Source organism: Cardiocondyla obscurior, linkage group LG08 (assembly GCF_019399895.1).
Source record: "Cardiocondyla obscurior isolate alpha-2009 linkage group LG08, Cobs3.1, whole genome shotgun sequence".
Classification (NCBI taxonomy): Eukaryota; Metazoa; Arthropoda; class Insecta; order Hymenoptera; family Formicidae; genus Cardiocondyla; species Cardiocondyla obscurior.
The window spans coordinates 645383-672739 of NC_091871.1; the positions used below are offsets into that span (position 1 = coordinate 645383).

General features: G+C 41.0%; 3 protein-coding genes across 3 annotated transcripts; all 3 read right to left on the reverse strand.

Annotated features, from left to right (window-relative positions):
- Window positions 1–2650, reverse strand: LOC139104826 (uncharacterized). The gene has a single exon (XM_070660538.1). It carries the CDS (start codon window positions 2458–2460, stop codon window positions 1189–1191), a length of 1272 nt encoding a protein of 423 aa, XP_070516639.1. The 5' UTR covers window positions 2461–2650; the 3' UTR covers window positions 1–1188.
- A 2778-nt stretch (window positions 2651–5428) lies between these two features.
- LOC139104820 (uncharacterized) lies at window positions 5429–16720 on the reverse strand. Its single transcript, XM_070660532.1, has 3 exons — window positions 14188–16720; window positions 9697–10847; window positions 5429–9634 (listed from the first exon to the last, which is right to left on the reverse strand). Exons 1-3 carry the CDS (start codon window positions 16718–16720, stop codon window positions 5429–5431), a joined length of 7890 nt encoding a protein of 2629 aa, XP_070516633.1.
- Window positions 16721–23305: 6585 nt separating this feature from the next.
- On the reverse strand, window positions 23306–26995 carry LOC139104592 (uncharacterized). Its single transcript, XM_070660163.1, has 2 exons — window positions 24321–26995; window positions 23306–24241 (listed from the first exon to the last, which is right to left on the reverse strand). The coding sequence occupies exon 1, from the start codon at window positions 26668–26670 to the stop codon at window positions 25717–25719; it is 954 nt and encodes a 317-aa protein (XP_070516264.1). The 5' UTR covers window positions 26671–26995; the 3' UTR covers window positions 23306–24241; window positions 24321–25716.
- Window positions 26996–27357: the final 362 nt, after the last annotated feature.

Genomic DNA, 27357 nt, shown 5'->3' on the forward strand with positions numbered 1-27357 from the left:
GAGTTTTAATAATGGAATTTTCCTTTGGTGATCAATAGTCAGCCAGAGACATCGGCTTAGCCGTAGTGTTTATCATATGTCAGCAGATAGAGCGCGGCGCCTCCATTTTGTGTATCTCATAAATTAAGCAATTAGGGACCGCGTGTGCGACTCGAGGATCCGATGTCTTGGGCTGTTTATTGTTCGCACTCTTGGCTTTTGGCGCCTTCTTGGCTGGCTCTTGTTCAAAGGAAAAATACTTATTCTAATAATCTATAATTATTTGGCAGAACGCGTTGCATTTTATCAATTTAATAGAACAAGTTTTTCGAAAGCGCGAGAGTATACGGTGGTATAAGAGAATGAGTCGCGCACGGCTCATGAATTGTTAATATATGGAAAAATTATGTATTAATGTAATCAAGTTTCTTTAAATTGACTTTATGCGTAAATATTTTAGAATGTCGCTGTACGTTCTGTTTTATCATTAACATATGGGTTATTATTCTTAAAGTCTACCATAGATTATTTCTTACAGAGAGGGACCGTCTATCCAAAAGACCAGGTTGAAAATCTTCACTCTCGTGTTATTGGTCGAATCGATTTTACTAGGATCTAGGAACTTTATTTAGTGGAAATTTTAATTTTTGACGTCACAACCCCCCCCCTTAATTAAGAACGGATTTACGATGTTTTCGGAGTAATTCGTTCATTTAAATCGATTTGGTTTAAACGTTCTCTCAGGTCTGTGTAAACGATAGGTGTAGTGTTTGTGCCTACACTTTGACTTCTATTTCCGATGTTTGAAGATTCTGGTACTTCGGGAAAACTGCGATTAGGCTGCATAGTTATGGGGAGTGGTGAGTGTACGTCGTCTTCCTCGTGCTCAGATGTGTTTGGCTTGGGTTTGGGTGGTTTTCGTGCAAAGTGAAGTAGTAGATTGGTGAGTGAACTCTAGATAGCTCCAAGAACGTAGAGGCTGCATCCGTACGCTGAGTGAAGAGCATATCCATGGATTAGAGTATCGATGGCGAGTTTAATGAGGCGGACAATGATCATTATTCCAAATATTCCTGCGGTTGCAGATCCAAAAGTGACGAAGTTGCCCCAGATGCGGGCAGCTGTATTATCGGCTATCTTCTTTAGTGATGCTTCATCGAGGAGGTGGTACAATGATACTGATTCACCATCAATATTTTGGCCAGTCATTCAACGTGCCATTGAATTAAGAAGTGCAGGCTTCTCGGCGGGAAACATGATGTGATTGCGAAGCTTGTCGATGTCAGCTTGGGAGTATATTCCACTGGTCGCTAATGATCCAGGCGTGAGATACTTCCAAGTAAGAGAAGTCATAGGTTGCAATTGTTGGGGTGTTGTCTCACGCACATGTGCCTCTGGAGTAAATTGTACCCAAGTGTCTTCTATGAAGTACAAGGTAGGTAATTCATAACTGCATTCTCGTACGGTGCTGCTTTTAACTAATATTCTTGATTTTGGAGTTAGGAAATATGAATTATTTCTTATGATTACAGGAAGTTCAAGATGACATTCCTTGACTCGTCGAATAGTAGTGGTTACTGGGATGCACTTTATCACATGGATAGCTTCTCCAGCACTTACTGCCATATATCCAGGTCCTTTCATCAAGCGATATGCGAATTCATCTGGTTGTAATGAGGCAAAGGAGAGTGTATTTTTGATTACCTCTCTTTCTAACTCGCATCGTTGCTGCATAACATTGTGGTAAAGAGATGTAATCTGTTGTTTAATATGTTTTTCCACATAGACAAATTTAGAATTAACATATGTAAATATGTCTAAATTTTCTACAGGAATTGATCCTCGATGGGTAAAGGTGTTACCTTTCACAGTTTCCAATATGAACAATTTTGGATGTTCTGTGTTATGCAGAGTGTATCCACATAAGGACTGTTGGTGGGCAGCTGTCAAGGCAAAAGTGAGATCTTGAGTCACCAGAGAATAAACTGTGGCATATGTAGAATCTTCTGCTTGGCTGGTTAATTTGGTTGCTAGTCCTTCATATAATACATCATACTGGTGGAAGTTACAAGAAGAGGTAGGTATAGGTTTCCAGAATGTGTGCCCATCCTCAGAGTCAACGCAAGTTCCTCTGGTTAAGTCGCATACAGTACCGGATTTTAACATGATTTTACCTGAGTTTAAATTTACAGGTACATACGCCGTTTTCAGAGTGATTCGAATTAAAGCGTCGACAATAACATTACTCCAGGTGCCGTAGGGATCAGAATATTGAGTTCCTTCGCATCGACCATCATATCCGACTGTACCGGCAAGCATGAAGCTGTGCGTGTTAGTGGAATTCGGTTTTAACCCATTGATTTCTCCACCAGTTCCCAAAGAAAAAATGCCATCTTGTATAGCACGTGAGCATTTCGATGGAGAAATTTCTAAGAGGTATTCCATTCTCCCATTACTTACTGCAGAAATATGCGAATGCATGCCGCAATACTGAACCGTTCTAGATAACTCAACTTTGCATTGGTAAATTTCTGCATAATTATACTCGGAGAGTTGAAGAAGTTGGACATAAACATGGGATGAATTAGGTTTTTGGTGTCCTAGGTCACATTCGCTGGTTCCCAATAATGATACGGTGGTAATGTTCAGGTGTTGTCCACCACAGTCATAACCGATCAGTCCGTACACACATTGGAGTGAGGAGACCAGAATAATTAACAGCATATTCTATAAAAAGGTAATGTATTCCATGTATATATGTATGTTTATATGTATGTATTACAAAAAAACTGAATCTAATTCTAGCTTATAAGTAGTAGCACACACTTTTTTATTATTTTGTTGTTTTGTGTTTTTTTTTCTTTTTGTTTTATATGTATATATATATATGTATATTCCTAGTGATTATATAACATTAATATCTAAAATCGCTATAAAACTTACGTTACTAATTAAGCATATATTTCCCCTTATAGGTCGGAGAAGATTACAATATTCGATGCTTTCTTTTCGATGTGATCATACTCGATTTCAAGCAATTCTTCCGGGTTAAGCCCGTCTAATCTAAGCGCGGAAATTATTCTAAAATAAGCTCTATAACATTGTACGCAATCTATTATACTTTTAGTGGCGAACATAGGTTCGTCACAGTAACTACATTGTAAACGCAAAATATCTCCATAACTACCGTTTGGGGGGTCGTTAGGAGATAATGAAAGGGAGAGTCCGTGATAGTAACACGACTGCATATAAGGGCCGGTGAGCTCGTCGTCTTCACATACTGCGCATATGCTCATTTCTTTATCCTGTGCGCCAGTTATGATAAGACAACGAGCTCTCATAATTGTACCGAACTCCTTCACCGCTGGGTGAGGGCGGTATATGTACGGCTTATTCGGGCACATTCTATGTGTGGCACAACCTTACAAAGGACATGGTTCGGTGTTCGAAGGCGAATTCCAACGATCCTACATCTACTCTATTTTCATCCATTTCCTTGTGTAATTCGCGGTATATATTTAAACAGGCTAAGCATTCGTTTGCTGAGACCCGAGATGAAATAGAGCAGTTGCATTTGCAGCATCGTTTAGGATTCATTTGGCCTTTAACTAATAGATGGCTGACCTTATTAGCAAATCTTTCAACCGGAATAATAGTTTGTCTACGATGGTGTATATAGCAAGGGGCACATAGTACTAATGCTGAGTCGCCCTCCGAAAATCCAAATGTATATACACAATCTAAGCCGTACCGATCGGCATGTTCACGCGGGCAAAAGGTCATGGTGATTTAAGTTATGATGTTCGAGTAATATAACTTGTATAATATGTATATATGTAAATAAAGCGTAAATGTAAATATGAATGAATTCCTTAAAGCGAGGATGAGGTAGTGTGAGTGGTTCTTGATTTTTAGTAGAAGCAGTGAGGTCCTTATGTTTGTTCTGGTCGGCGTGGATGTCCGTGTTTTGGACCTGTAAAGCAAATAGGGTCGATGGAATTACTCATAATGAGCTGGTAAAGGAAGTATTAAGCGTCTATTTGTTAAGATGAAATGAGTGCGTATGTCTGCATCATGCAATTTTATGTTACTCCGTTTCATAAAATCGGAGTTCGAGAACTTCTTGAGTATAGTGACAGAATAAAAGTTCAGAAATGTTTCTCGGGTTATATCCATGCTGTCTTATACGTATAGTTATGTTAAAATAAGAGGAAGCGCATTCAGAACATTCAATAGCGGGTATTGTTACATAAGCAGGATTTCCACAGGAGCTGCAATGTAGTTGTGTACTGTTTCTACCAAGGAAATCGTCTCTTGTAGCTGAATTCAGCAGGATTATTCCATGGTATTCAATAATATCAGTATCAAGAACACTGCATAATTTACATAAGCTTGAACTCTCCTTAAAGTTTCCCAAAATTTTAAGACAGTTGGCTCTAAGAAGAGAGCTATAATCCCGTAACATTGGAGCTGGTTGATACCGGTACTGGGACTGGGGCTGGTTGTTGGGACACATTTCGAAGGGATTGAAACATTAACATTTTATTGGTCTTATGCTCGTACGCGAATTCTACTTCAGCTATAGTCATTCCATTTCGAGAAATTTCTTGCATGAGAGAAATATATTTAGTTAAACAAGTTGTGCATTGGCTAGCTCTACCCTTTATAAATAGTCTCCGGTGACACTGGGAGCAACGTCCGTGTTCTGCGCGTCCTTTAAGAATTACGTGACTGATCATAACTTTAAATCTTAGATTATAGAATGCGAAGCGTCTTTGTAGACACATATAACACTGCATACATATGATTTCTCCGCGATCAATGTCCAAGATTCCGGAAGTAAATATACATCGCATATTATACAGTTTTGCGTGTTCTGGTGGAGTTAACATGCGCCTGTTCATTCTTACATTTACTCCTCGTTCGCTTGGTAAATTCTGACGCGTTCTAATCCTTCGGTTGTAGTATTAATAACATACGTAATGCGCGCTTTACAAATTTGTACTCGTTGAAGAAGAGATATGAGTTTTGTATATCGCGACATACACAGACTGCAATGTTCGGCGTATGTTTTCTTTACTAACGGTTGTTTACAATTTTTACATTCAAGAAAACGCGTAGGGTGGTTGGTCAAGTAATGATCGATCGAAATGGAATGATTGGCTGTATCGTCAAATAAACTGCTAAAACACGTCATGCAATATTGGTCGCCACTAGAGCTTTCGAGTCGGATTGATTTGACGCAATAATCGGGGCAGGCTGGCCCGCTAGGATGACCGTTCAAAATGATTCCTGGCATTTATTATATTATCGTAATTATCCCGCGAAGAGAGTTTTTCAGGAGACGGCCTTCAGCTATCGAGGAAGTGTAAAACGCGTTTTAGTCTCCTTTTATATGCCGGAATTACATCTTTTAGAATGATCCTGTAAGCGAAACAAATTTATTAGATCAGCCAGCGTCAAGATGGGCTATTTTCAATTTATCCGTGTAGACCACACGGGGTTTTCCTTTGAATGAAATTTTTACATTATTATTTGGAAGGATTTCAAGGATTTGATAGGGGCCGGTATATTGGTCACAAAATTTTCCTCTGAGTGGTTCTTTCACTAGAAATACCATGTCGTTGGCGTTAAATGTTCGCGGGTTGTTTTGTCTGTCGTAATAATATTTACTCCGTTCTTTAGATTGAATTAAATTTTTTCTGGCTTCTTCTTGAGTGTCATATAATTGATTGAACAAATCTGTAATATATTGATGGTAAGTTCCGTACGGTTCTTCTTCTATAACGTGGTGTGAGCGAGGAATTCGCGCCACCCTTCCGAACACTAATTCGTAAGGAGAATATTGAATACTCTCGTGTACGCTAGTGTTATAAGAGAACATGGCCATTGTTAAATAATCGTCCCACTCATTACTTTTATTTACTTGTAGTTTGAGGTATTCAATGAGTACATGGTGAGATCGTTCGAGAGACCCGTTAGACTGGGGATGGTAGGCAGTAGTTTTAAGATGTTTGATGTGAAATTTTTTCATAATATTTTTCATAAGTGATGAAAGAAAATTAGTGCCCTGGTCGGTTAAGATTACCCTGGGGGTTCCGTAAATACAAATAAAGTTTTTGGTGAATGCTTCGGCGATGGCAGGTGAACTAGCTTCGCTTAAGGGTACTGCTACTGAATATTTGGTGAGCAGATCTTGCATCGTGAGTATATACGAATTCCCGTATCGTGACAATGGGAGAGGCCCTACTATGTCTAAGGAAATTTTATCAAAAGCGGCTCCAGGCGTATCTGTTATCACCATTGGTTGCTTGGTTTTAACCCTCACTAACTTTCGTAATTGGCATTTTCTGCATTTCCGAATGAAGTCTTGAATGTCTTGTTTCATTGTACCCCAGAAAAAGTGGGGTCGAAGACGATTATAAGTTTTAGTAACTCCTTTATGCCCGCCTAACGCAGAGGTGTGACCCTCTTCAATCAGAGTTTCCCTCTCTGGTCCCTCTGGAACGCGTACTAGATCTTTGCAGATTATTACGGTAAGAGGAAATTCGTAAAGGTATTGCTTTAATTTTTTCGCGACATAGCCCCACGGTATTTCGTCGAAGTAGTTAGTTTTCCGTACTCTTAATGTAGTCAAATTTAGTTCTCTTACGACGTCGACTAACGATTGAAAACAATCTTTAATATTTTCAGTTTCTACCGGAGTTCGATCGTTTAATTTCACGGGTAGGGCAATTACGGATTTACTTCCTAGATTAGTTACTTTGGCTCGACCGTACATAATGTCTTCATATTGAGGGAGTAATTCCGCGCGTTCTAATTCTAACGCTCCCTCATCAAATGCTCGTTCGTCAGAGCGTATAAAAATTAGCAAATTATCTCGTCGCTTAAGAAGATTATCTCGACTGAAAGTGATATTAACTATAGGGTTATCTCTATTTCCGGGTATCGGAGGTATGTCCTCGGCGGCAGCGATACTATCGTCACTTTCTTCTTCACTAGCTAAGTAAGGGCTAAGGTATGCTTCTTCCTCAGAATCAGGGGGTTCTTCAGGGTTTGGTAATGTAGAATGGATTCGTTCTGTAGGTAATGTGGATGTCATGGAAGGAAGTTCAACTTCAGTTAAATCTCTCATTGTCTTACTACGAGACAGAGGTTTATTTACATCATAGTTGAGGGAGTCGGAAATTGGGTTGCAATTAAGAGTTTCTGAAGAGACTGGAGGTGGATTACGTGACAAGGCATCGGCATTACAATTTAGACTCCCCTTTTTATATTGAATCTCATATTCGTACTCCGCTAATTTTAAACGCCATTTCCAAAGTCGCGAAGATGGATCTTTAATAGAATTTAGCCAAACTAATGGTTTATGATCGGTAATTATGGAAAATTTCCTCCCGTACAAGTAAGGACGAAAATGTTGTGTACAATAAATAATAGCAAGGCATTCTTTCTCTATTGCAGAATAGTTTTGTTCAGCTTTGTTGAGCACACGAGAAACGAAGGCAATAGGAAGGTCTTTACCTATTTTTCCCTGGCTTAAAACTCCACCGATCGCGTATCCGGAGGCATCTGTTGTTAAAACGAACGGTTGTGTAAAATCTGGGTATTGTAATACTGGTTCCTTGCACAAGGCTTCGCGGAGCACATTAAATGCTTGGTCGTGTATATTGATCCATAGAAATGGTTTGTCTTTCTTTAGTAAGTCCGTTAGAGGTTTAGCGATCTTAGAAAACTGAGGTATGAATCTGCGGTAATACCCGACTAGACCGAGGAATTGTTTGATATTTTTAGGATTCCGCGGGATTGGAAATTTAGTAATTGCTTGTATTTTATTCGGATCTGGTCTAACTCCATCGGAACTAATAATATGACCGAGATAGGCAACTTCTTTTCGCAAAAATTCGCATTTATCAGGCTGTAATTTAAGGTTTGCTTCGCGTAATCGTTTCATTAATCGATTAAATTTTATATTATGTTCTTGAAGGGATCGGGCGTAAAGAACTATATCATCCATGTAAACGAAAAGTTCATTGCCCTGGAGACCGGAAAGTACGTTATCCATCAATCTTTGGAAGGTAGCGGGAGCGTTTTTTAGCCCGAATGGCATTCTTTTAAACTGGTAATGTCCATAAGGAGTAGAAAAGGCAGTTTTGTGGGCATCATTGGAATCCATAGGAATCTGATGGAACCCTGAAGCTAAGTCTAAAACGGAGAAATATTTCGCGCTGCCTAACTGGTCGAGAATATCTGTAATATTCGGCAGAGGGTAAGCGTCTCCGATCGTTTTTTCGTTAAGGTGTCGATAATCTATTACCATCCTCCATCTTTTATTACCGACCGAATCTGCCTTTTTAGGTACTATCCATACAGGTGAATTATAAGGGGATGTAGATTGTTCAATAATACCGTCGGATATTAATGTTCGAACTTGTTTGTCTATTTCTTCACGATGTACCGGAGGAAAGCGGTATTGTTTCGTATGAATGGGCATATCATCGATAGTGGGTATAGAGTGTTTGGTAAAATTAGTGTGTTCCAATTTATCATATGGTAAATGAAATCTATCGGTATTGTTCTGGATCAATTCACGGAGCGTTTTTAATTCTTCGGAATTTAGATGATTTGTGCGAAGCAAATTAAAAGTGAGTTTCGCCCGGTCACAATTATTATAAGAATCTTTATCGCGAACTCGGTTTTCGTTTTTTATGTTATTAATATTGTAATTTTGCTCTGTTTCCGACGAAAGTGTGTAATCATTGGATTCAAAGGCATAACAATTTTTCATGTCGTTTATAAGCGAATCACGAATACCGAGAACTTTAGATTTTGTTTCGAGATTATTAATTATTTCATATTCTTGCAAAGTCACGAAAGGGACTTCTAATAAATATTCTGTTTCAGTGGTATTGAAGATCGGTAAGTGAGCTTTTCCTTGTACATTTGTTACAATAGCGTTGCCAAGAAAAACACCGTCGATAGCTTTCATTAAAGGGACATATCCCGTATCTAATTCCGGATTGGTAATAATTACGAAAAATGGAGTGACGCTACGCGGTTTTAAATTTAAATACTTTGTTTCGGAAAATGGAATCGTCATATGGTTGTAGTGAAGACATTTTCTTTTGAAATCAAGTGTCGCATTGTTTAAAAATTCTATTCCTAGAATCCCGTGTTGCGTGAAAGTTATATTGTCAGGAACTAAATAGAATTTTAATATTTGCCCGAGTAAAGGTATTTTGACGGATCCTAATGTAGTTACTGGTTCAGCAGAAATTCCTTGTAAAATTAATGTATCATTTTCATTTACAGTGACACTTGAATCTACATATTTTTGCTTTATTAGATTGGCATCTGATCCTGAGTCGAGCATGAAAATACAAATCTCGTTTAAATTAGAGGAGGATAGTTGTATAATTGAAGTTTTGCTGGCTCTTATTCTTTCGTCTACTCTTCTATCGGGGGAAGGGACGAAGTTCCTGCTTGGTCTTGGAAGCGGACGGTGCGGATGTGGCTTTGATTCAAAGGTGAATGTTGATGTGAGGAGGGGCGCTCTAATGAGGTCGCGTTCTGGCGTGCGCCATTCATTTCCGGAACGCGAACCGCGTTTCCCGCATTCTTGTAATTCCGATTGTCGTTTCCCGACTGTTGTTGTCTATACATTAACTTACGACATTCATTTATAAGATGTCCCGGGTTTTTACAATATCGGCATACTTTATCGGTTGGGCTGTTAGGACCTGGTTGACCTGGGATGAGAGGTTTAATAAATGGTGTATTAGAAGGGGATGCAATGCGTGTAGGTTCATTTACTCGTCGTTCTGTTTGATTGTTGTACTTTTGAGTGAAATCCGAACGCGACGTTGGATTCGGTTTTATAGAAAAAGTTGATCTCTTGCGGCGATTTTCTGTTTCTAAGGTTTGAGTCAACTGTATCGCGGTGGTTATAGCGTCTTCTAGGTTTTCATAATTACCTTCTAATTTTACACGAATTAATAAATCGGGATGTAATCCGTTAATAAAACTTCCAAGCACTTCGTTATCGATTCTTTCTTCGTCGGTTTGACGCAAGGGACCATATGCATTAATTTCTTCATCAATTATAGCAGATCTTAAATTTTTTGTTCTTTCTACGTAATCAAAAATATTTTCATTTGTAGTCATGAATAAATTTCCTAGCTCTCCGCGATATTGATTAAGCGATTTATTCGGTCCGAAGATTTTCTTTAAATGTGCAGTCAATGTTGATAGAAAAGGAAAACTAATGCCTTCTACCGCGGTGAAAGCGTGTCCCTGCATTTTATTAATTATTAGTTGAATCAAGTAAGGTTCTTGTTGACTTGGTATAAGTCGGAGTGCTTGTTCACAGATTTTCGAAAATTGAAATACCGACATTTTATGCCCGTCGTACCGAGGGATTGTGTCAATTACGTCTTTAAAGCGAATAGGTGAAACTGATTCTGCCGGCAGGCTATGTCGTGCATTGCGAGGTTCGATGGGAAACGTTTGATTAAAAGGAGGTCCTGGTAATGGAGCAGGAGCGCGGTTAACAGGTGCTTCGGCAATAGCGTTTACTCGACTCTGAAGGATATCTAATTGCTGAGGTAGTCTGTTTAAGTTACTGGTGTCTTCGCGTAAAGAAGCAATGTCTTGTTGCAAAGAGTTTAGTATTCCGCTAAGGCTTTCTATGCTAACAGCGGCGTTTCTTTCTTGATGGAGCGCGATTTCGCGGTCGTCTAATTCCCGTTGTCTTACTTTTAAGGCATTCAGTTGTTCTTGCAATTGTTTTTCTTTGTTATCTAACCGTTGTTGAATAAATTCGATTTCGGCGTTAGAAGCTTCCCCGGTTTCAGAGGGAGGTTGGGAACCTTGAGAACGAAGACTATATTGATTTTAAGCCATTTTCTTTTTGAATTGTTAACGTTTAAGGCAGAAATCTTCCTATCCCACCGTTGCCACCAAAAATTACGACCTCTGTGACGTCTCGGCTTATAGATTTAGGGATTTCTAGGGAAATAGTGAAAAGGACCAGAGCGTCGATATTTTAATTCTCCACTCTAGGTACCCTAGGGTCTAGGTTGGAGTTGCTCTTCTTTAGTTTAAGGGGCAATCTGCATGCACCGATTATACCCCGGGATGGCAAGAGCCGTTTCTGCCTTATCGTAGGAAGTTACAAGAGTAGATCTTTTTTAACTTAGCTTTTATTCTCCTTAGGTGTACAATTGCTAATTATCTTATTGAATAATCGGTCTATTGTTTTGGGAGGATTTTCGCCCAGGACTTCCACGTCGGTGTCGGAAGTAGTAAGATCGATGGTTTCGATTATTCGGGGAGGGCGGTGAACAGTAATAAAATGGCCCTTTTGAATGGTAAGAATTCTAGGGCCTCTGGGCTTCGATGGCCCAGGCTGCGGGTCTTTCGGGGCGGTCTTCTCGGGTGCCCCGAACGAACTGGGAGGGGGAGAACTTGAAGGATGGTTGGCGGCCTCCTTCTCTGCGGCGATGAGCTCCCTCAAACGCCGATAAATCTCCGCCCTTTCGCGCCTTTTCTTTCCGCCTCTATATTTTTTCCTCCATACCATCTAGAATCATAATGCGTAAATGCAGACGATTTTCATCGAGCTTGCACTATTAAGCAAATGATTTTATGGGATAAGAAAGGAGAATTGTGATGCGGAAGGTATGCCTATTGTCTTTGAATTACATGAATCGCAGACGACCGTTCAGATCGTGGTGCGGCTATGCGTCAAAATACTAATTAAGCACATTACTCGCAGACAATTGGAGAGAAGGGAAATTGTAATGCAAAAGTGTGCAGATCGAGGTGGAGTTACACGTATTTGCAGACAATCCTTCAGATCGTAATGCAATTGTGCATCTGCGTTTCGATTATGCACATGCTTGCAGACGATTTTAAGGAAAGATGGAATCGTGGTATATTGAGATACAGACGATTGTAAGGAGAAGGAAATTTAATTGCGAAATGCCAGGATTCGTATTTAAGATGGCGAGTATTGCAGACGATCCTTTGGTCGTGATGCACTGTTCGCAGCGAAAATCGAACCTGCACTGTTAAGCAATTAATGATTGAAATAAGAAAGGCTTGATTTGCGAAAAGTTAAGATTTGTTAATTAAGATGGCGAGTAATTGCAGACAACCCTCAGGTCGTGATGCACATTTCGTAGCGAAACAACAAATCTATACTATTAAGCAAATATTGAGGAATGGGAGGGATCCGATTTGCAAAATGCGAGGATTTGTATTTTGAGATGGCGAGTACTGCAGACAACCCTCAGGTCGTAATGCAAGCTTCGCAGCGGAAAAACAAATCTGCACTTTTGAGCAATCGGTTTGATAATTTGTTAGGAAACAAAGGTATGGTTTAATACAGAGGAGGAAGAGAAAAACGACTTAGCGGCCAATATTAACTTTTACGCTCTAATCGTTCTCTTTAAGCCCCTAAGGCTTGTAGATGTACCAATAATTAGTCACATCTATTTTTCTTAATATTAAGAGGATCGAGTTTAGAGATGGGAAGAATTATTTCAAAATTTAATCAACTTACTTTGAGTTTATTAAAAAGAAGACACGGCGCCTTTACAAATCGGATGGTTGGTCCAGACAGACGCAGTGTGATTAGGTTACAGCGGCTTCGTGACCCTCGGGTAGCTTCCGCAATTACACACGTTCTTGGATTTTTGAAAAAGACTGAACGCTCGCTCGGGCCGCGGGCCCGCTTATATAGGTCTAGCATCCCTTGCATTAGACGACAGGGAAGGGGGCCTTTTGCGTCTTAGATTTTCGGTATGACGCGGCTAGCGGCGGAGAAATCGTATGGAATTCTTCGTACATGTACTGTTTATTAATTTGGGGGGTTTCGGTCCCCTAGCGTTGATAGCGGTGCGATTGAAACCTGTAGCTCTGAATGTTATTGTTAGATATCGCGAAACTATGCGTTCCTAGAATTGGCGACTGATCTAATGCCGTGCAAAAGTTTATTCTCACGCGTTTTAAGTTTTAAGCATTCAGAGTCACAGATAAATCTTGCGGGTATATTAAAATAATTATTTATAAAAATTATGCAGGTACACATGAGAGTAAACTCGTTAATATTCTTAATTTCAATTTTGCAAAGAGAAAGATGTATGCGTTCGTGTGTACGTGCATTTACAATGGACGTGATATAATTGTGACAAGTAATTTTAATTAATAATTATCGGCGCGCTTATGATTATCGCAATGCTGCGCCTGTGGAATGGCAGCGCGGCTGACAAGCATGGTTGCCAGTTAGCCATTCGGTAGGCGCTGAATACATGTACTGGGGTGCTCTCATATGGTAACATGGGTGATCTCTTTTCTTAAAAGTAATTTCAATACTTAAGTAAAATATCCTTAAATAGGATCGTTCGGTATCACTAAAAGTATTAAATTTGGTAAACTCTAAGAAAAGGTGGTAGTGCTGGCGAAAGTGATACAGATTTAATATTACAAAATTCAGTAAACGAATGTTACTTTCTACAATCATTAAATTATTAAATTATTGAATTTTAGTTTATTCCACGTGTTCTTAGAGTTTTAATAATGGAATTTTCCTTTGGTGATCAATAGTCAGCCAGAGACATCGGCTTAGCCGTAGTGTTTATCATATGTCAGCAGATAGAGCGCGGCGCCTCCATTTTGTGTATCTCATAAATTAAGCAATTAGGGACCGCGTGTGCGACTCGAGGATCCGATGTCTTGGGCTGTTTATTGTTCGCACTCTTGGCTTTTGGCGCCTTCTTGGCTGGCTCTTGTTCAAAGGAAAAATACTTATTCTAATAATCTATAATTATTTGGCAGAACGCGTTGCATTTTATCAATTTAATAGAACAAGTTTTTCGAAAGCGCGAGAATATACGGTGGTATAAGAGAATGAGTCGCGCACGGCTCATGAATTGTTAATATATGGAAAAATTATGTATTAATGTAATCAAGTTCCTTTAAATTGACATTATGCGTAAATATTTTAGAATGTCGCTGTACGTTCTGTTTTATCATTAACATATGGGTTATTATTCTTAAAGTCTACCATAGATTATTTCTTACAGAGAGGGACCGTCTATCCAAAAGACCAGGTTGAAAATCTTCACTCTCGTGTTATTGGTCGAATCGATTTTACTAGGATCTAGGAACTTTATTTAGTGGAAATTTTAATTTCTGACGTCACACCTGAGGCATCCGTGGTTAAAATGAACGGTTGTGAAAAATCCGGAAATTGTAATACGGGTTCTTCACATAATTTTTGCTTCAGCGATTCGAATGCTTCCTTTTGATTTGAAGTCCATTTAAATGCTGTGTCATTTTTTAATAACGCGGTTAATGGTTTAGCCAGTTTTGAGAAGTTAGGTATGAACCTGCGGTAATATCCCGCCAAACCTAGAAATTGTTTAATGTTCATAGGCGTTTTGGGTCGCGGAAATGATTTGACGGCTTCCAGTTTTTTCGGATCTGGCGTTACGCCGTCTTTACTAATTACATGACCGAGATAAGTTACTTTTGATTTTAAAAATTCACACTTATCCGGCTGTAATTTCAGGTTCGCCTCTCGCAACCGCTGTATTAATTGATTGAATTTTCGTTCGTGTTCTTCTAATGTTTTTGCATATATGACTATATCGTCCATATATACAAATAATTCTCGGCCCTGCAGTCCCATTAACACGAGATCCATTATCCTCTGGAAAGTGGCAGGTGCGTTTTTTAATCCGAAGGGCATTCTTTCAAACTCATAATGCCCGAACGGAGTTGTGAAAGCCGTTTTATGACTGTCCTTCGGATCCATTTTTATTTGATGAAATCCGGAAGCTAGATCACAGACGGAGAAATATTTAGCACCGCCTAACTGATCCAGTATATCAACGATGTTAGGTAATGGATAAGCGTCTCCAATTGTTTTTTCATTGAGGCTTCTGAAATCCAACACCATTCTCCATCGTTTATTTCCTTGTGAATCGTCTTTCTTTGGCATGATCCATATGGGTGTATTATACGGCGACTGTGAAGGTTTTACTATCCCTCCTTTCAACAGTTCGTCCACTTGTTTATTTATTTCCTCTTTATGTTTTTGTGGAAAGCGATACTGCCGGGTGTTAATAGGTTGGTCATCCGTTGTGGGTATTTGGTGTTGCAGTACCTGAATAAAGGTCAGCTTCTCTCCGGGTATGTGAAATCTTGCCTGGCTCTTTTTAATGAGATCCGTTACGTTTTCCTTTTCGGTGGCGCTTACATGTTCTAAGCGCAGTAATTTCATTATCTCAGAAAGGCGCTTATTTTCTTGCTCGTTTATTATAGCTAGGCATTGCGCACTAATTTTATCTTTCCTTTTCTTTTTATCCAAACGGGAGGTCGTGGATTCTTCTATTATTAGTTGAGACTGTTTTTCCATGGAGGTTGATATTCTTGAAGACGGTTTATTTATCGTTATTTTATTTTTATTATTATTAACTTTACATTTATCATATAAATGCAACTTCTTCGCTATTTCTTCTAAGGTAATGTGAAAGGGAGTATCTTCATTATTTCCGGGTTCTCTGACTCGCGGAAATTTTAATTCTTTTATCGTTTTCAATGGATCCATTCTAGAATTACTGGAGGAGGTCAGATCACGTAGTGAGATTTGGAAATTTCCCTTCTCGTGATTGACAGGAGTTGAATCTTTGGAAATTTTAGATTCTATTTGTGAGGCTTGGAGATTTACCTCTTTATTTATTATATTTCCCGGCGATGTCCTGGCATCCTTCTTCTGGGCAATTAAATTTATATATTTTTCTTCTTTGGACGGGGTTTGGAAATTTCCCCCATTATTAATTTCATTAAGGTTCTTACCAGGCGATGTCTTCGCATCCTTCTCCTGTGTAATTTTTATTTTATTTTCCTCTCTCTTTTTAATTTTCTTCTGGATTTTGTCTTCAAGAAATTTTCCATCGATGAAGTCTTGATGACAGAGATCGTTGCTATCGTGATTTTCTCCGTCATAGATTTTCTTGACCTCGGAGTCTCGTGACATTTCAACGGTCTGCCATTCTTTATTATTCTTCTCGATGTTTCCTACCTGCATCTCGCTTAACGGTAGTAGTTGTATTGTAGGTACCTGAACTTCGATAGGTTCGCTCAGTGTACTGATTATGTTTAGATAAGCTTTTCCGTCTTCATTGGTGGCGACGGTATCTCCCAGATAAATACCGTGAACGACTTTCATTCGCGGTACATATCCGACCTCAATCTCTGGATTTGAAATTCGTACAAAGAATAGAGATTCGGCCTGCGGTGGAGCGATAATTGTTTCGGGAGTAGAAAATGAAATTTTTTCCCCTGATATTTCTAAATGTCCCTCAGCATAGTCAATTCGCGAATTTGTTTGTTTGAAAAAATCATTACCTAATATTCCGGCTTGAGAAATTGGAAAATCTTTTGATACAATGTGAAAAATTACTTGTTTTTTAAATAACGGCATTATTACTCTTCCAAGAGTATACACCGGATAATCATTTATTCCGTTCAATCTCAAAATATTTCCGTAATCGATTTTTAATTTATCTGAAATTAAATTTTCTTTAATTATATTCGGGCATGAACCTGTATCTAACATGAAAGTCGCGTTTTGATTTTGATTGTTTAATTTTACTTGAATCGTGGGTACATGACTATGCCTATCTAAGTTTACGGTGACCGGGCGAATTTCGGGCTCTATTCTTTGACTCATTTCCGGAGAGTTACCACTGGATGTGAGATCCGTCCGGACCCCTGCTGCACACCCATCTTTGAGGGGCCACTGGCGTTTCCCGCACTTATTGCTTTACGCCTTTTGTTATTAGCAATCCTTAGTTCGCAATCATCTAACATGTGCCCTTCTTTTTTACAGTAGCGGCAGTGCTCTACCTCCTTAGAGCTGTTTTGCCTCGCATTATTTCGGCATTCTTTGGCTGAATGACCGAATCCTTCGCATATTTGACACGTTATTCGTGTTTTATGCTCAGTTGTTCTCGACTCTTGCTGTTTCCTCCAACAATTATTTGCGGTGTGCCCCGATTTGTCGCACCATTGACAGATTAATGTTGTTCTGACTTGATTGTTATTATTACTGTTGCCATTATTAAATCTGCAATTTCTTGCATTGTGACCGGGTTTATTACAAATTTGACAATTGAATTTATTTTCCTGAATTAAGTTTATAAACCGGCGGTTATTGGTTTCGCGTAACCGACATTTTTCGGCACTATGTCCGCGTTTTTTACAAATTTGACAAATTAAAATCTCGTTTAGGGCATTAAAATGGTTTCCTGTTTATATCGTTAATTTCCTACAGTTCGAGGCAACATGCCCTTCCTTGAGGCATAACTGGCAAATTTCTCGAGAACGATCTGTATTCGATAATTTAGGGGTGGCTGAGACTTTACCGTGTCGTATTTCGGTAATTTCACGTAGCTCTCTTTCTATATTTAGAGCATCATTGACGGTTTCATGCACATCTAAACACTTTGCTCTATTTCTGCTTTTAACCCTCGTATAAAACATTTGCATACATCTTTTTCTAAAGTGTTTCTAATTTCAGCTAATTGCTCATAATCATCAATCATTCTTTTGTGCACGTCCATTATTCTGTTTCCCAGAAGTCTCACTCTGTTAGCATACGTGATTACGTCTTCTTCGTTTTTTTGATATACTCTGCCCAATTCCCCCTGTAGTTGATAAACATTTTTATCTTGTCCAAAAATGTTCTCTAAAAATTTGGTTAATTGAGCCACGGTATCAAATTCCATCCCCTGGATCATTCGTCGAGCTTCGCCTGTTATCCGCGTTCGAATTACTTTCGCGAATTGTTCCTCGGCTTCGGGAGGCAACATATTCTTTGCCTCCTCACGTCCTTCCACAAAATAATTTATGGAGATGTTTTTGCCATCTAAGAAGGCAACCACCTCTACCGCGTATTTTAATGTGGCAAACGGATTTGTATTCGCCATTTTCTTAGGTTCTACTACGGGTTCAACCTTGCTATAATACGCTTGTAGTCGCTTTGGCGCCAGGGGTATTCGGGTATCGTCTAATTTAATTGTAGATCCCTCCGTTACCTCGGATATATCAGGCAAAGGAGTAGATACGCTTTCAGTGATGGTCTGTAAAGGAATAGGTTGTTTAGGTTGTGGATTTTTGGACACAGTAGGTGTCGAGGTATGTATCTGAGTTTGTGTCTGTTTTGGTTTAGACGATTGTTCTACCGCAGCTTTATAGTTTTTATCTACTTCTTCTTTATCGGATTTTGCTCTGGTCTCCATTTGCGAAAAACCACGCTCACTATCCCGGACGAGCCCCCAAAAATCGGTAGTATGTTACGTCAGGTTTAGGAATAATTTTAGTAGAAGGATTACCGCTTCTCAATGATTAGGAAATAAATTGAGAGCAGGTAAAGGGTAGAGAGAGAGAGAGACGCAACTACCAATTCTTGCGTGACGCGTGCGAGACAACGCCACGCGTATTAAGCGCTAGGAATGTATTTGAACGACAAAAGATTTGAGTTAGCGCGATTTTTGTTCTTTTGAGGGAAAGAATTTTACTTCTTCTTCCCAGGGAAAGAACCGGAGGTGTTTTTCGCAATAAATGGAGCTCAAAGGTGCGTTAAAAAGGAAAATTGCAGAACTCTGTTTTAGCGAGATTTAATTTAACATTTTTATTTTTCCAATTGATGCTGAATAGAGATGATAGAATATAATTAAATTAATAATAATAGTAAACAAAGAGATTTTAAACTAATAAAAATTTTAATTAAATATACTAAGTTAAAAGAAAACATTTTTTTTTATTTAACAAAAGTACGCGGGGAATAACATAAAAATTCTAAAATAATAATGCTTAATCAAGATCGATTTCTATTATTTCCGAGATCTTTGCTGACGATCTCGGAAATACTCGATCAATCAGCCTGATCGGAGCTAAGAAGGGGTGTTTTACCCCGGGATAAAATATGAGGACGTTCTGATCAGGAGATGCCCTACTGGCCTCTCTCCTGATCTCCTCAGGATCGAAGGAATCAGGGCCTATTGTAAAGGCCCTTTCGGGGACGGGATCCGTCCACGGAGAGCAAGTCCTCCGGAGGAGCTCGAGGAGAGGATCTACAATCGCTCTAGGTTCCTCTTGTCCGCCGAGGGACTCCACACTCGGGGCGGGGGAGGAGGAAGGCTCTGGGCCGTCAGACTCTTGCCAAAAGACAGTATCGTCGTCAGCAAACGAGTCGACCTCCTCAAGCTCCCCAGGATGAAGTATCGGGGACGGAATAGGAGAGGAGCATGCTCTAGGTGCAGCTCCTGGAGAATGAATCGAAATGTCCGGAGAATAGGAAGGAGTCGTAGGGCGGAACTGCTCCGAATCAGGCTCAGGTTCGGTCACGTTGACGCTTGTTCTCGGCGGATTCGGAGAAGGGGAAAGTTCCCTGGGTTTCTCAACGTTCTGGGGAACTTCCTCGGGAGCCGGTAAAGTCGGGGAGCTGGGGTTGAGGCGACCACGACCTCTCTCCTCTTCTTCGGGGAGGGTCGGTTCTTATCTCCCCTGGCGCCGCCGCGAATAAGTATTGCACGAAGAAGCACTGGATTAGGCTCCTCAAATTCCGAATTTGCCGATTTCGGCGAGCCCGGCTTTTCTTAAGGGTTCTTAAATTCGATGATTCCACTAAAAGGATTTCATTTTAATGAATTAAATTAATAAATGAATTATGGAGAGGAAAATATGCCTGGGCATCACGTCTCACAGCTCCTTTCGGATCTCTCCGTTGTCACCTTAAGTTTCTCTGGTTCCTCTAGCCGAATCAGGGAGCCTTACTCAAGTCAAGGTTTTGATAGTCACCATTTATTGGCGGCATATCGCAACCCCCGACAAAAGGAAGCCCGCTAGACAGGTCGAGGCACCCGAAAAACGGGAGGATTCGAGAGAGATAGCGAAACAATAAAGCGTGAACGGCACCCTGACCATTCCCTCAATTTTCATTTTTATATATAAAAGTATATATATGAATTAAATAAAACTATTTTAGTGGAACCGTTTCAAAATTAAAGGAAATATGGGGATAAATAAATGATGACACTTATTATTTGATGGCTTCAAATTCTCTCGGATGATTTCTCGAGACGTTTCCTTTATTTCGTCCACACAAGATAATCACAAACACTTAAAAATTTTTAGAATAACTGAGCAAACTAAGCAAATAAGATTTTTAGAACAGAATGAGAGCGAGCGTCGTCGAAGCGCTCGGTTTTATAAGCTCGGAAAAGGGGAGGACCAGCGCCAGATTCTTAGTCTTATCCAAAATTTTAATTCTATTCGTTAGGCTTATTCCTCCACTTTTCCGTCTTTACAATTATTGGTCGCCCTTCTCTCAGTTTCCTTAATTTTCTAAGTTTTCGCCCTTAGTTTCTAATTTTTGGTGAGGAGTTCCCGATATCTATTGGTCCAGGAGAAAATGTTTATGAGCTCCCCTCTACATGGTTTTAGCCCTTCCAAGCTTCCAGATAACAGATTCGAAAATGTTTAGATAACTTCCTTTTATCGGCAGCGTGCAATTGCTCCCTGAATTTTATAGTTTCCGGCCGCGTATCCCATTTTTATTATTACAGGCTTCTTGCCTCCGTTTTCTAATCCCTAAGATCCACGGCGAAATTTGATTTTACTAAATTGTTTTTCTTCCCGAATTTCCTTTGTGTACCGCCAGACATTTATTGTTAGTTTAAGATATTCCAAATCTTTCCGAGCTATTTTATTGAATATTTTGACAAATCCTTTCGTTTTGATTTTTATATTCCACATCTGTTGTACAATTGTTTCAGGTTCCTTCTTTTATTTATACATCTGGCGATTCAGGATATTCCGTCAGTTAAAACTATTTTTCTGGAAACTTAGAACCCTCTCCTTTGATACCAATACATTCGGTATACTTTTCATTATCTACTTTATCAACCATGTGTCGGAAAAAGGAGATGTGGAGTTACAGGACTTAACAAGGGAAAGAATGTTCTTCTTATTTCCAGGGAAAGAACCGGAGGTGATTTCGCAACAAATGGATTTAAAGGGGATATTCAACAATTACTGAGATCTAAGTTTTTCATTTTTTTTATTTAAAACAAAAAAATCAATCATTATAAAGGATCAAGTAATTAAATTTCAAACTTTCAAAACGAAAAATTTATTCTGAGCAACATAATAGATATTTTAATTGGAAAGGTAGATGTGTGGACGTTGACGGTATCCAGCCGGCGCTACAAGTCGCGCAGAATAAGGGGGTCACAATTTAAAACATAAAGGCAGACACTTGACAAATTCACAAACAAAATCAAATATATTTAATAAACAAATAAAGAAAATAACAAGCGATAATGAACACAATAAAAAGTAGAGTACAAATTATAAAAAGAAGCAATCCTCTCATTTGAGGAAATAAAAGCGGATCGGTATAGACCGCGTTAAACTTATCTGTATTCCGCAGCGGCGGAAGAATGCTGTCGGCAGCAAGCGCAAGGAACTCGCAGTTCGCAGCTTGCGGTTCGCAACTCGTGGTTCGCCGTTCACAATTTGTGATTCGCAACAGAGCCTGGCCAGGCTTGAGAACGCAGAGTGTTTCGCACACATGCACTCGATGCACAAACCGGAACGCGGTAGAACGAATGGAATACAAAATACAAAGTGTCGTAGAAGACGACAGCTCAGCGATGTGCTCGCTATGAAACTCGGAGGGACTCTGAGGGCTCGGCTGACGCAACGAGCCTACAGAGCTATTGTATAAGGAAGGTAAATCGGGAGAGTCCCGGAAGTTAGCCGGGTAAAGTCCCGAGACAAAGTCCGTTCATGGAGGAGATGATTATTAGAAGAAAGACCGCGGTACTAGAATTTGCTTTCTTCTTCGTATGGTCGGTAACGTGTGAGGTGGCGTCATCCGACGTGTAGCGTCGGAGGGATCCGCCACAGATGTACAGACAAAAGTAATTGGAATAAATTTACATAAAAATATATTTGAATTGAATTAAAGAAACAAAAAAAAACAAGAATTTATAAACAAATTATTCGAGGTCTATCTCGATGATTTCCGAGATCCTGGCCGACGATCTCGGAAATACCCGATCAATCAACCTGATCGGAGCTAGGAAAGGGTGTTCTACCCCGGGATAGAATATGAGGATATTTTGGTCAGGAGATGCCCTGCTGGCCTCTCTCCTGATTTCCTCAGGATCAAAGGAATCAGGGCCTATGGTGAAAGCCCTTTCTGGGACGGAATCCGTCCACGGAGTGCAAGTCCTCCGGAGAAGCTCGAGGAGAGGATCATCTATCTCTCTCGGTTCCTCTTGCCCTCCGAGAAACTCCACACTTGGGGCGGGGGAAGGGGAACGTCCCGGGCCGTCAGACTCTTGCCAAAAGACAGTGTCGTCCTCAGCAACGGAGTCGACTTCCTCGGGTTCCCCGGGATAAAGTATCGGGGACGGGATAGAAGAGAAGCATGCTCTAGGAGCAGCTCCAGGAGAATAAACGGAAATGTCCGGAAAATAGGAGGGAGTCGTAGAGCGGAACTGCTCCGACTCAGGTTCGGATTCTCTTGCAGGCTCATTAACGTGAGGGGGACTCAAAGAGCGGGCCGATTCTCCGGAATTATTCGCCTCCTGGGGAACCTCTTCAGGAGCCGGCGAATTCGGGGGAGCAGGAGATTGAGGCGTCCACGACCTCTCTCCTCTTCTACGGGGAAAGTCGGGTTTAATCTCCCCTGGCGCCGCCGCGAGTAAATACTGAACGAAGAAACTCTGCAGGAGATTCTTCAAATTTCGCAGCTGCTTGTTACGGCGAGCCCGACTTTTCTTAATACTCCTGAGGTTTTGTGATTCCACTAAAAATGATTATTTTTTAATAATTAAATTAGTAGATGGGTATAGGCCAGTTCTGGACCAATTCGTATTAGTGTGTCCGTGTGACCTAGGGCGAGGGGTAATGACGTCACGCGGGGAGGGGTGTTTTTCCATTAATCGCCCCTTTGTCTGCGATTCTCGGAACAGATTGTTTATAAATATAACCATAACATAAAAGTTATGAAATTTGATATTTTAATTACGTAATTTGATATTTTTAAAATAGATAAGTGCGTTATCGCGCCGCGGTATTTTCCTGCGGCATCGCGAATTTCAAAGGGTTGGATTTTTTGCAAAGGGGAAATAAGGGGGGGGGTCATTTTTTCAAATGTGAAAAGGGAGGGGGGGTGATCACGCGAGTCTTAGTCATGGCGTCGGCGGCGAGCGGCGGGGCGGCGGAGGATCCCAAAGTATCGCGCGCCCATCGTTCCCTCTCGCTCGCACCCGTTCGCGCCGCCTATCGTTTCCTCTCGCTCGCTCTCGTTCACGCGTTCGTCACCATCGACTACGACTCGCTCGCACCCGTTCGCGCCGCCTATTGTTTATCAACAATTTAGTACAAGCTCATACGATTCGAATGCGGGTGACGCTGCACGTACACCCCCGGCTAATCGCTCCTCCTTATTATCTTATTTCTCTCTCACTCAGATACGTATGTTGCATACGAACGAGGCGGACTCACAATTATAATAAAATGAAGGATGGAATAGAAGCGATTAAAAATGATACGTGCCGATTACAAAAGTATATATTTATTTTATGAATATGCGTTACAATATATTACACATTTTTATACATTTATTACAAGCGCAAGTAGTTCGCAATCTACAATTTGTTGTTCGTCGAAAGAATCGCTGCTGCGTATAGCGCTCACTGCCTCGGTGCGATTCCTCGATGCGGAAGCGATTTTACAAAATCGCTCGTATTTGTCGTCGATCTTCGGTAGGACTTTGTTAAGTACGTTGAAAGTCAAAGAGACGCAATCATCGAAATCCAGCATTCGCGTGAACGTAATTTCGGTCATGGCCATACGTGTGTCGATCGATTCGAGTCGTACAAGTTTCATTTCGTTCATGCGGCAAATTCGTACTGTGAGCGAACCTATGTTCGCAACGTCGTACGGTTGCTTCGGTCGATCGTGAAGGATATTCAGAATTGTCCATCGATCCTCGCACAGTTCTTTCCAGGTGTCGAGCGACATGGTTAATTCGTCTCCTCGATTATCACCTATGATGATTTCCGCAAAACAACGCGTACCAACGTTTACGCCGATCTCGAGATATTTGTATCCCGTTTGAGTCAGTGGGTATCGCCGGCAGAGTAAGCGCGTCACGTATCGTTTTGGCGAGATGCTGGGAATTAAATAAACGCAATTATGAATATTAATATATTAATTGGAAGTAATTAATTTTATAAGAATAAAAAACTTACTCGTTAAATTTTTTCTCGCTAGATGAGGCTTCAGCACCGCAATCATTTCGACGCACTTCGTAACAATTTCTCTCGTTGTAATACATCATCGTATTCGCAGTCGTAGTCGTAGAGGAAGTCGTTGTGCGGTGTGTGTAGTCGTTGCTGCGGCCAAAGCGAAGAATGTACTGATCGCACGATCTGAGGGTACCTCGAGTCGAGGACGGTTTCGAAAAATCCCCTCTTTCATTAATTAAATTTTGCATAGAGTGAGGGAATATAAAACGCAGTTAGAAAAATTTTTGGAGAGGGTAATTAAGAGAGGGGGTGATTGGGGAGAGGGTAAAATAATCGAAAGACGTACATGTATAGATATGTGATACAAAAAAAGTTTTATACAAAATTATACGTCATCATTTTGATGGTTACGCCACCAATTGTACAATTTAAATACATTTTGTACGGCGCAATTTTTGCAATGTCTTCTACAGCGGAAAGTATTCGAATCGTCCAAATCGTTGAGCGATTCAATGTTTTCAAAATCCTCTTCGATGTTCCTGACGATCAGATTGTCTGTGTAGAATTTGATATCATCATAGTCGTCGCCGTAGTAATCCTCTTCGAGCATATCTTGCAGCCAATCGCGTTCTTCGAGTCCTTTAACGTATACGATGGCGTGATCGTAGCAGTCCTCCTCATTCTGTAGGGCTCTGATGATCAGGCGTTTAGCCCGACTGTATGGAACGTCCCCATCTTCCCACGCTATACCGTGATGATTTCGTACCAGCCAGGTAACGAGACGTCTGTCATCTCGCGATACTGCACCCCACGACATAGGAGTCGTAAAGACGTAATGCGCGAAAACGGCACCACCTCGCAGCACCGCCGCTTCCTTCACGACGAAACGTCGTCCAATGGGATAACCTTGCAGATCGACGAACGTTGGTGTGGACATGATGATGACGTTTGACGATGCGACTCAATCGAAGGAAGTTACAATACTGAATACGTGCGAGCAAATTCATTGGTTTTGTTAATTTCCCCCTCTTTTTTAAATCGCATTACTTTTTTAAATGCTTCGAGACAAAATCCGTCACGCGTTCCTGAAGTCGTTCGGTTCGCGACTTCTTATCCGTTTGCGTGAATGCATCAACCACTGTGTTTCCCGAGGGTGTCACTCGATTCGTCATTCCTCTGTTCAATAAGTGATCCGTCAATCTAGGATCCGTTTGCGTAGCTTTATCTTCCTTCATGCGACTCGCATTCTCGCACCAACAAGACGGTTTATACTTTGATGGTTTCATGACGACGATGACAATCTCTCTCTCTCTATCGACGTTACGCATACGACGGAATGGAAGTGAATACGCAACGTTCGTCGATTCACCGCTTTACATACACACGTCGAAGATCATTTCTACGTGATCTTACGTACAACGTTGGTCAACGGATTGTATTGAACCAAACGATCGTGTATGATGAGACAGTAAGCCGTGGTATTTGGCGCTACATTGTCCTTGCATTCAAACTCCAATCTCACGTCCACGGTAGCGGTTTTAACCGACTCGTTTTGACGCGAGCAGTCGATGATGACGAACGGACCGTTGAGCAGAAACGACGTGACGGTGAGATTCGGTTCGAGATACTCGTAGCCGTAATACTCTTTGCAGAAACGCGCGTACGCGTCGTAGAGAATCGCGTATCTACGTTTGCTAAAGTCGAGGTTCATATCGTCGTACGGGTAGCACTCGGAATTGAAATAGAGCTTCACGTTGGTCAGTTTGCAGTCGTCGAAACGACTGTTGTTCTCGGACATGATGTTTTTTCGACCCGTCTGCAAAGCGAAAACGACGTATCGAGGTTTTTCGAGTTGCGTGGCGGTCTTGATGGCCCACGAGTGCTTGGTCGTGAGTTGCAGTAGCGGAAACTCATACAGATCCCATGAGCGAAATCCCATACTGACGAATCGACCGCTCTCCAAGGTGCGCAACATCGCCAATTTCTTTACCTCGTTTAAAAGTACGTGAGGCATACGCCATTGTATTATCAGCAAGTCAACCTTAGGCTCGACCGCGGAACTACCCACCAGACAATTGTTGTCGTTGCGCGCTCGTCTGAGAATCAATTCGTGACGAGCGTTGATCACGACTCGTCTATAGTCCTCGCAAAATCCCAGCAGCATGTTGAGCGGTACGCAGAAATTGAAGTAACCGTTTGCATTGATCGTGGGACTGAGCCATCCCGCGTTCCGCAGAATTACGCTCCTGTTGGACGAAACAGTCGCGTAATTTTTCAGCGTGCTGGTTATGCCGACATTTCGGTTACGATCGATCTTCACACCGTCGAGCTCGTATCGTATCTTGTTGAACATGAAGGCGATGCAGTTTTCTCCGAGATTCACGTCAGATCCCGCAACCACCTTGCCCTTCGTTATTTTCCCTCGACGTAGAGAAAACTCTCGTGCGGTAGCGTGTACAGATCTTGCTGCTGTATCGGTATTCTTATCTCTTCGCTGTGTTCGAACGTCGTATTGGCGAACGGATTGTAAGCGTGAGTCTCGATCTTGACGAATCGATCGTCGAAGTCCAGTTCGTCTCGGATATTCAGAATGTCGGACATCGTTCAGATAAAGTTATTTCGCACAGCGAATATGAGCGATCTTAGAAATTCAACGTTTGTTTCGGTTAGTCTTTTTTTTCTTCTTCCTATCCTTTCGACGCTATTTACAGCGAAATGTTGTTGTTGCGGTTCAAGCTGTTGGATCGTCCCAGCACCGAAACTGATCGTTGTAACGCCACTCGTTTTGTTCGGTATTAACATACCACGTTATCGTTGTGGCCGTCGTTGTTGTTGTCGCACGTGCAATCTGACGGTGATCTCCTCTCCGCGAAAGTCGAGCGGTCGACCGTTCTGGTTGGTGACGCGTATCGTGAGATCCGTAACGTATTGCACGATGATCGGCAGGTAAATGACTTGCGTGGGCGTTTCCGTGATTTTATATCGTGGTGGCACTTTCGGTGAAAACTCGTGAATCGTGTGCACGCGTTCGCCGTTGCAG

Coding starts and splice junctions, on each gene's coding strand:
- LOC139104826 (XM_070660538.1), bottom strand. CDS start 2,460: ATGCATTCGCATATTTCTGCAGTAAGTAATGGGAGAATGGAATACCTC.
- LOC139104820 (XM_070660532.1), bottom strand. CDS start 16,720: ATGAGTCAAAGAATAGAGCCCGAAATTCGCCCGGTCACCGTAAACTTA. Junction 10,848..14,187: donor TTTAACCACGGATGCCTCAG/GTGTGACGTCAG, acceptor TTCGTTCTCAAG/GTTCCCAACCTCCCTCTGAA. Junction 9,635..9,696: donor CTAACAGCCCAACCGATAAA/GTATGCCGATAT, acceptor GTTAATGTATAG/ACAACAACAGTCGGGAAACG.
- LOC139104592 (XM_070660163.1), bottom strand. CDS start 26,670: ATGTTCAACAAGATACGATACGAGCTCGACGGTGTGAAGATCGATCGT.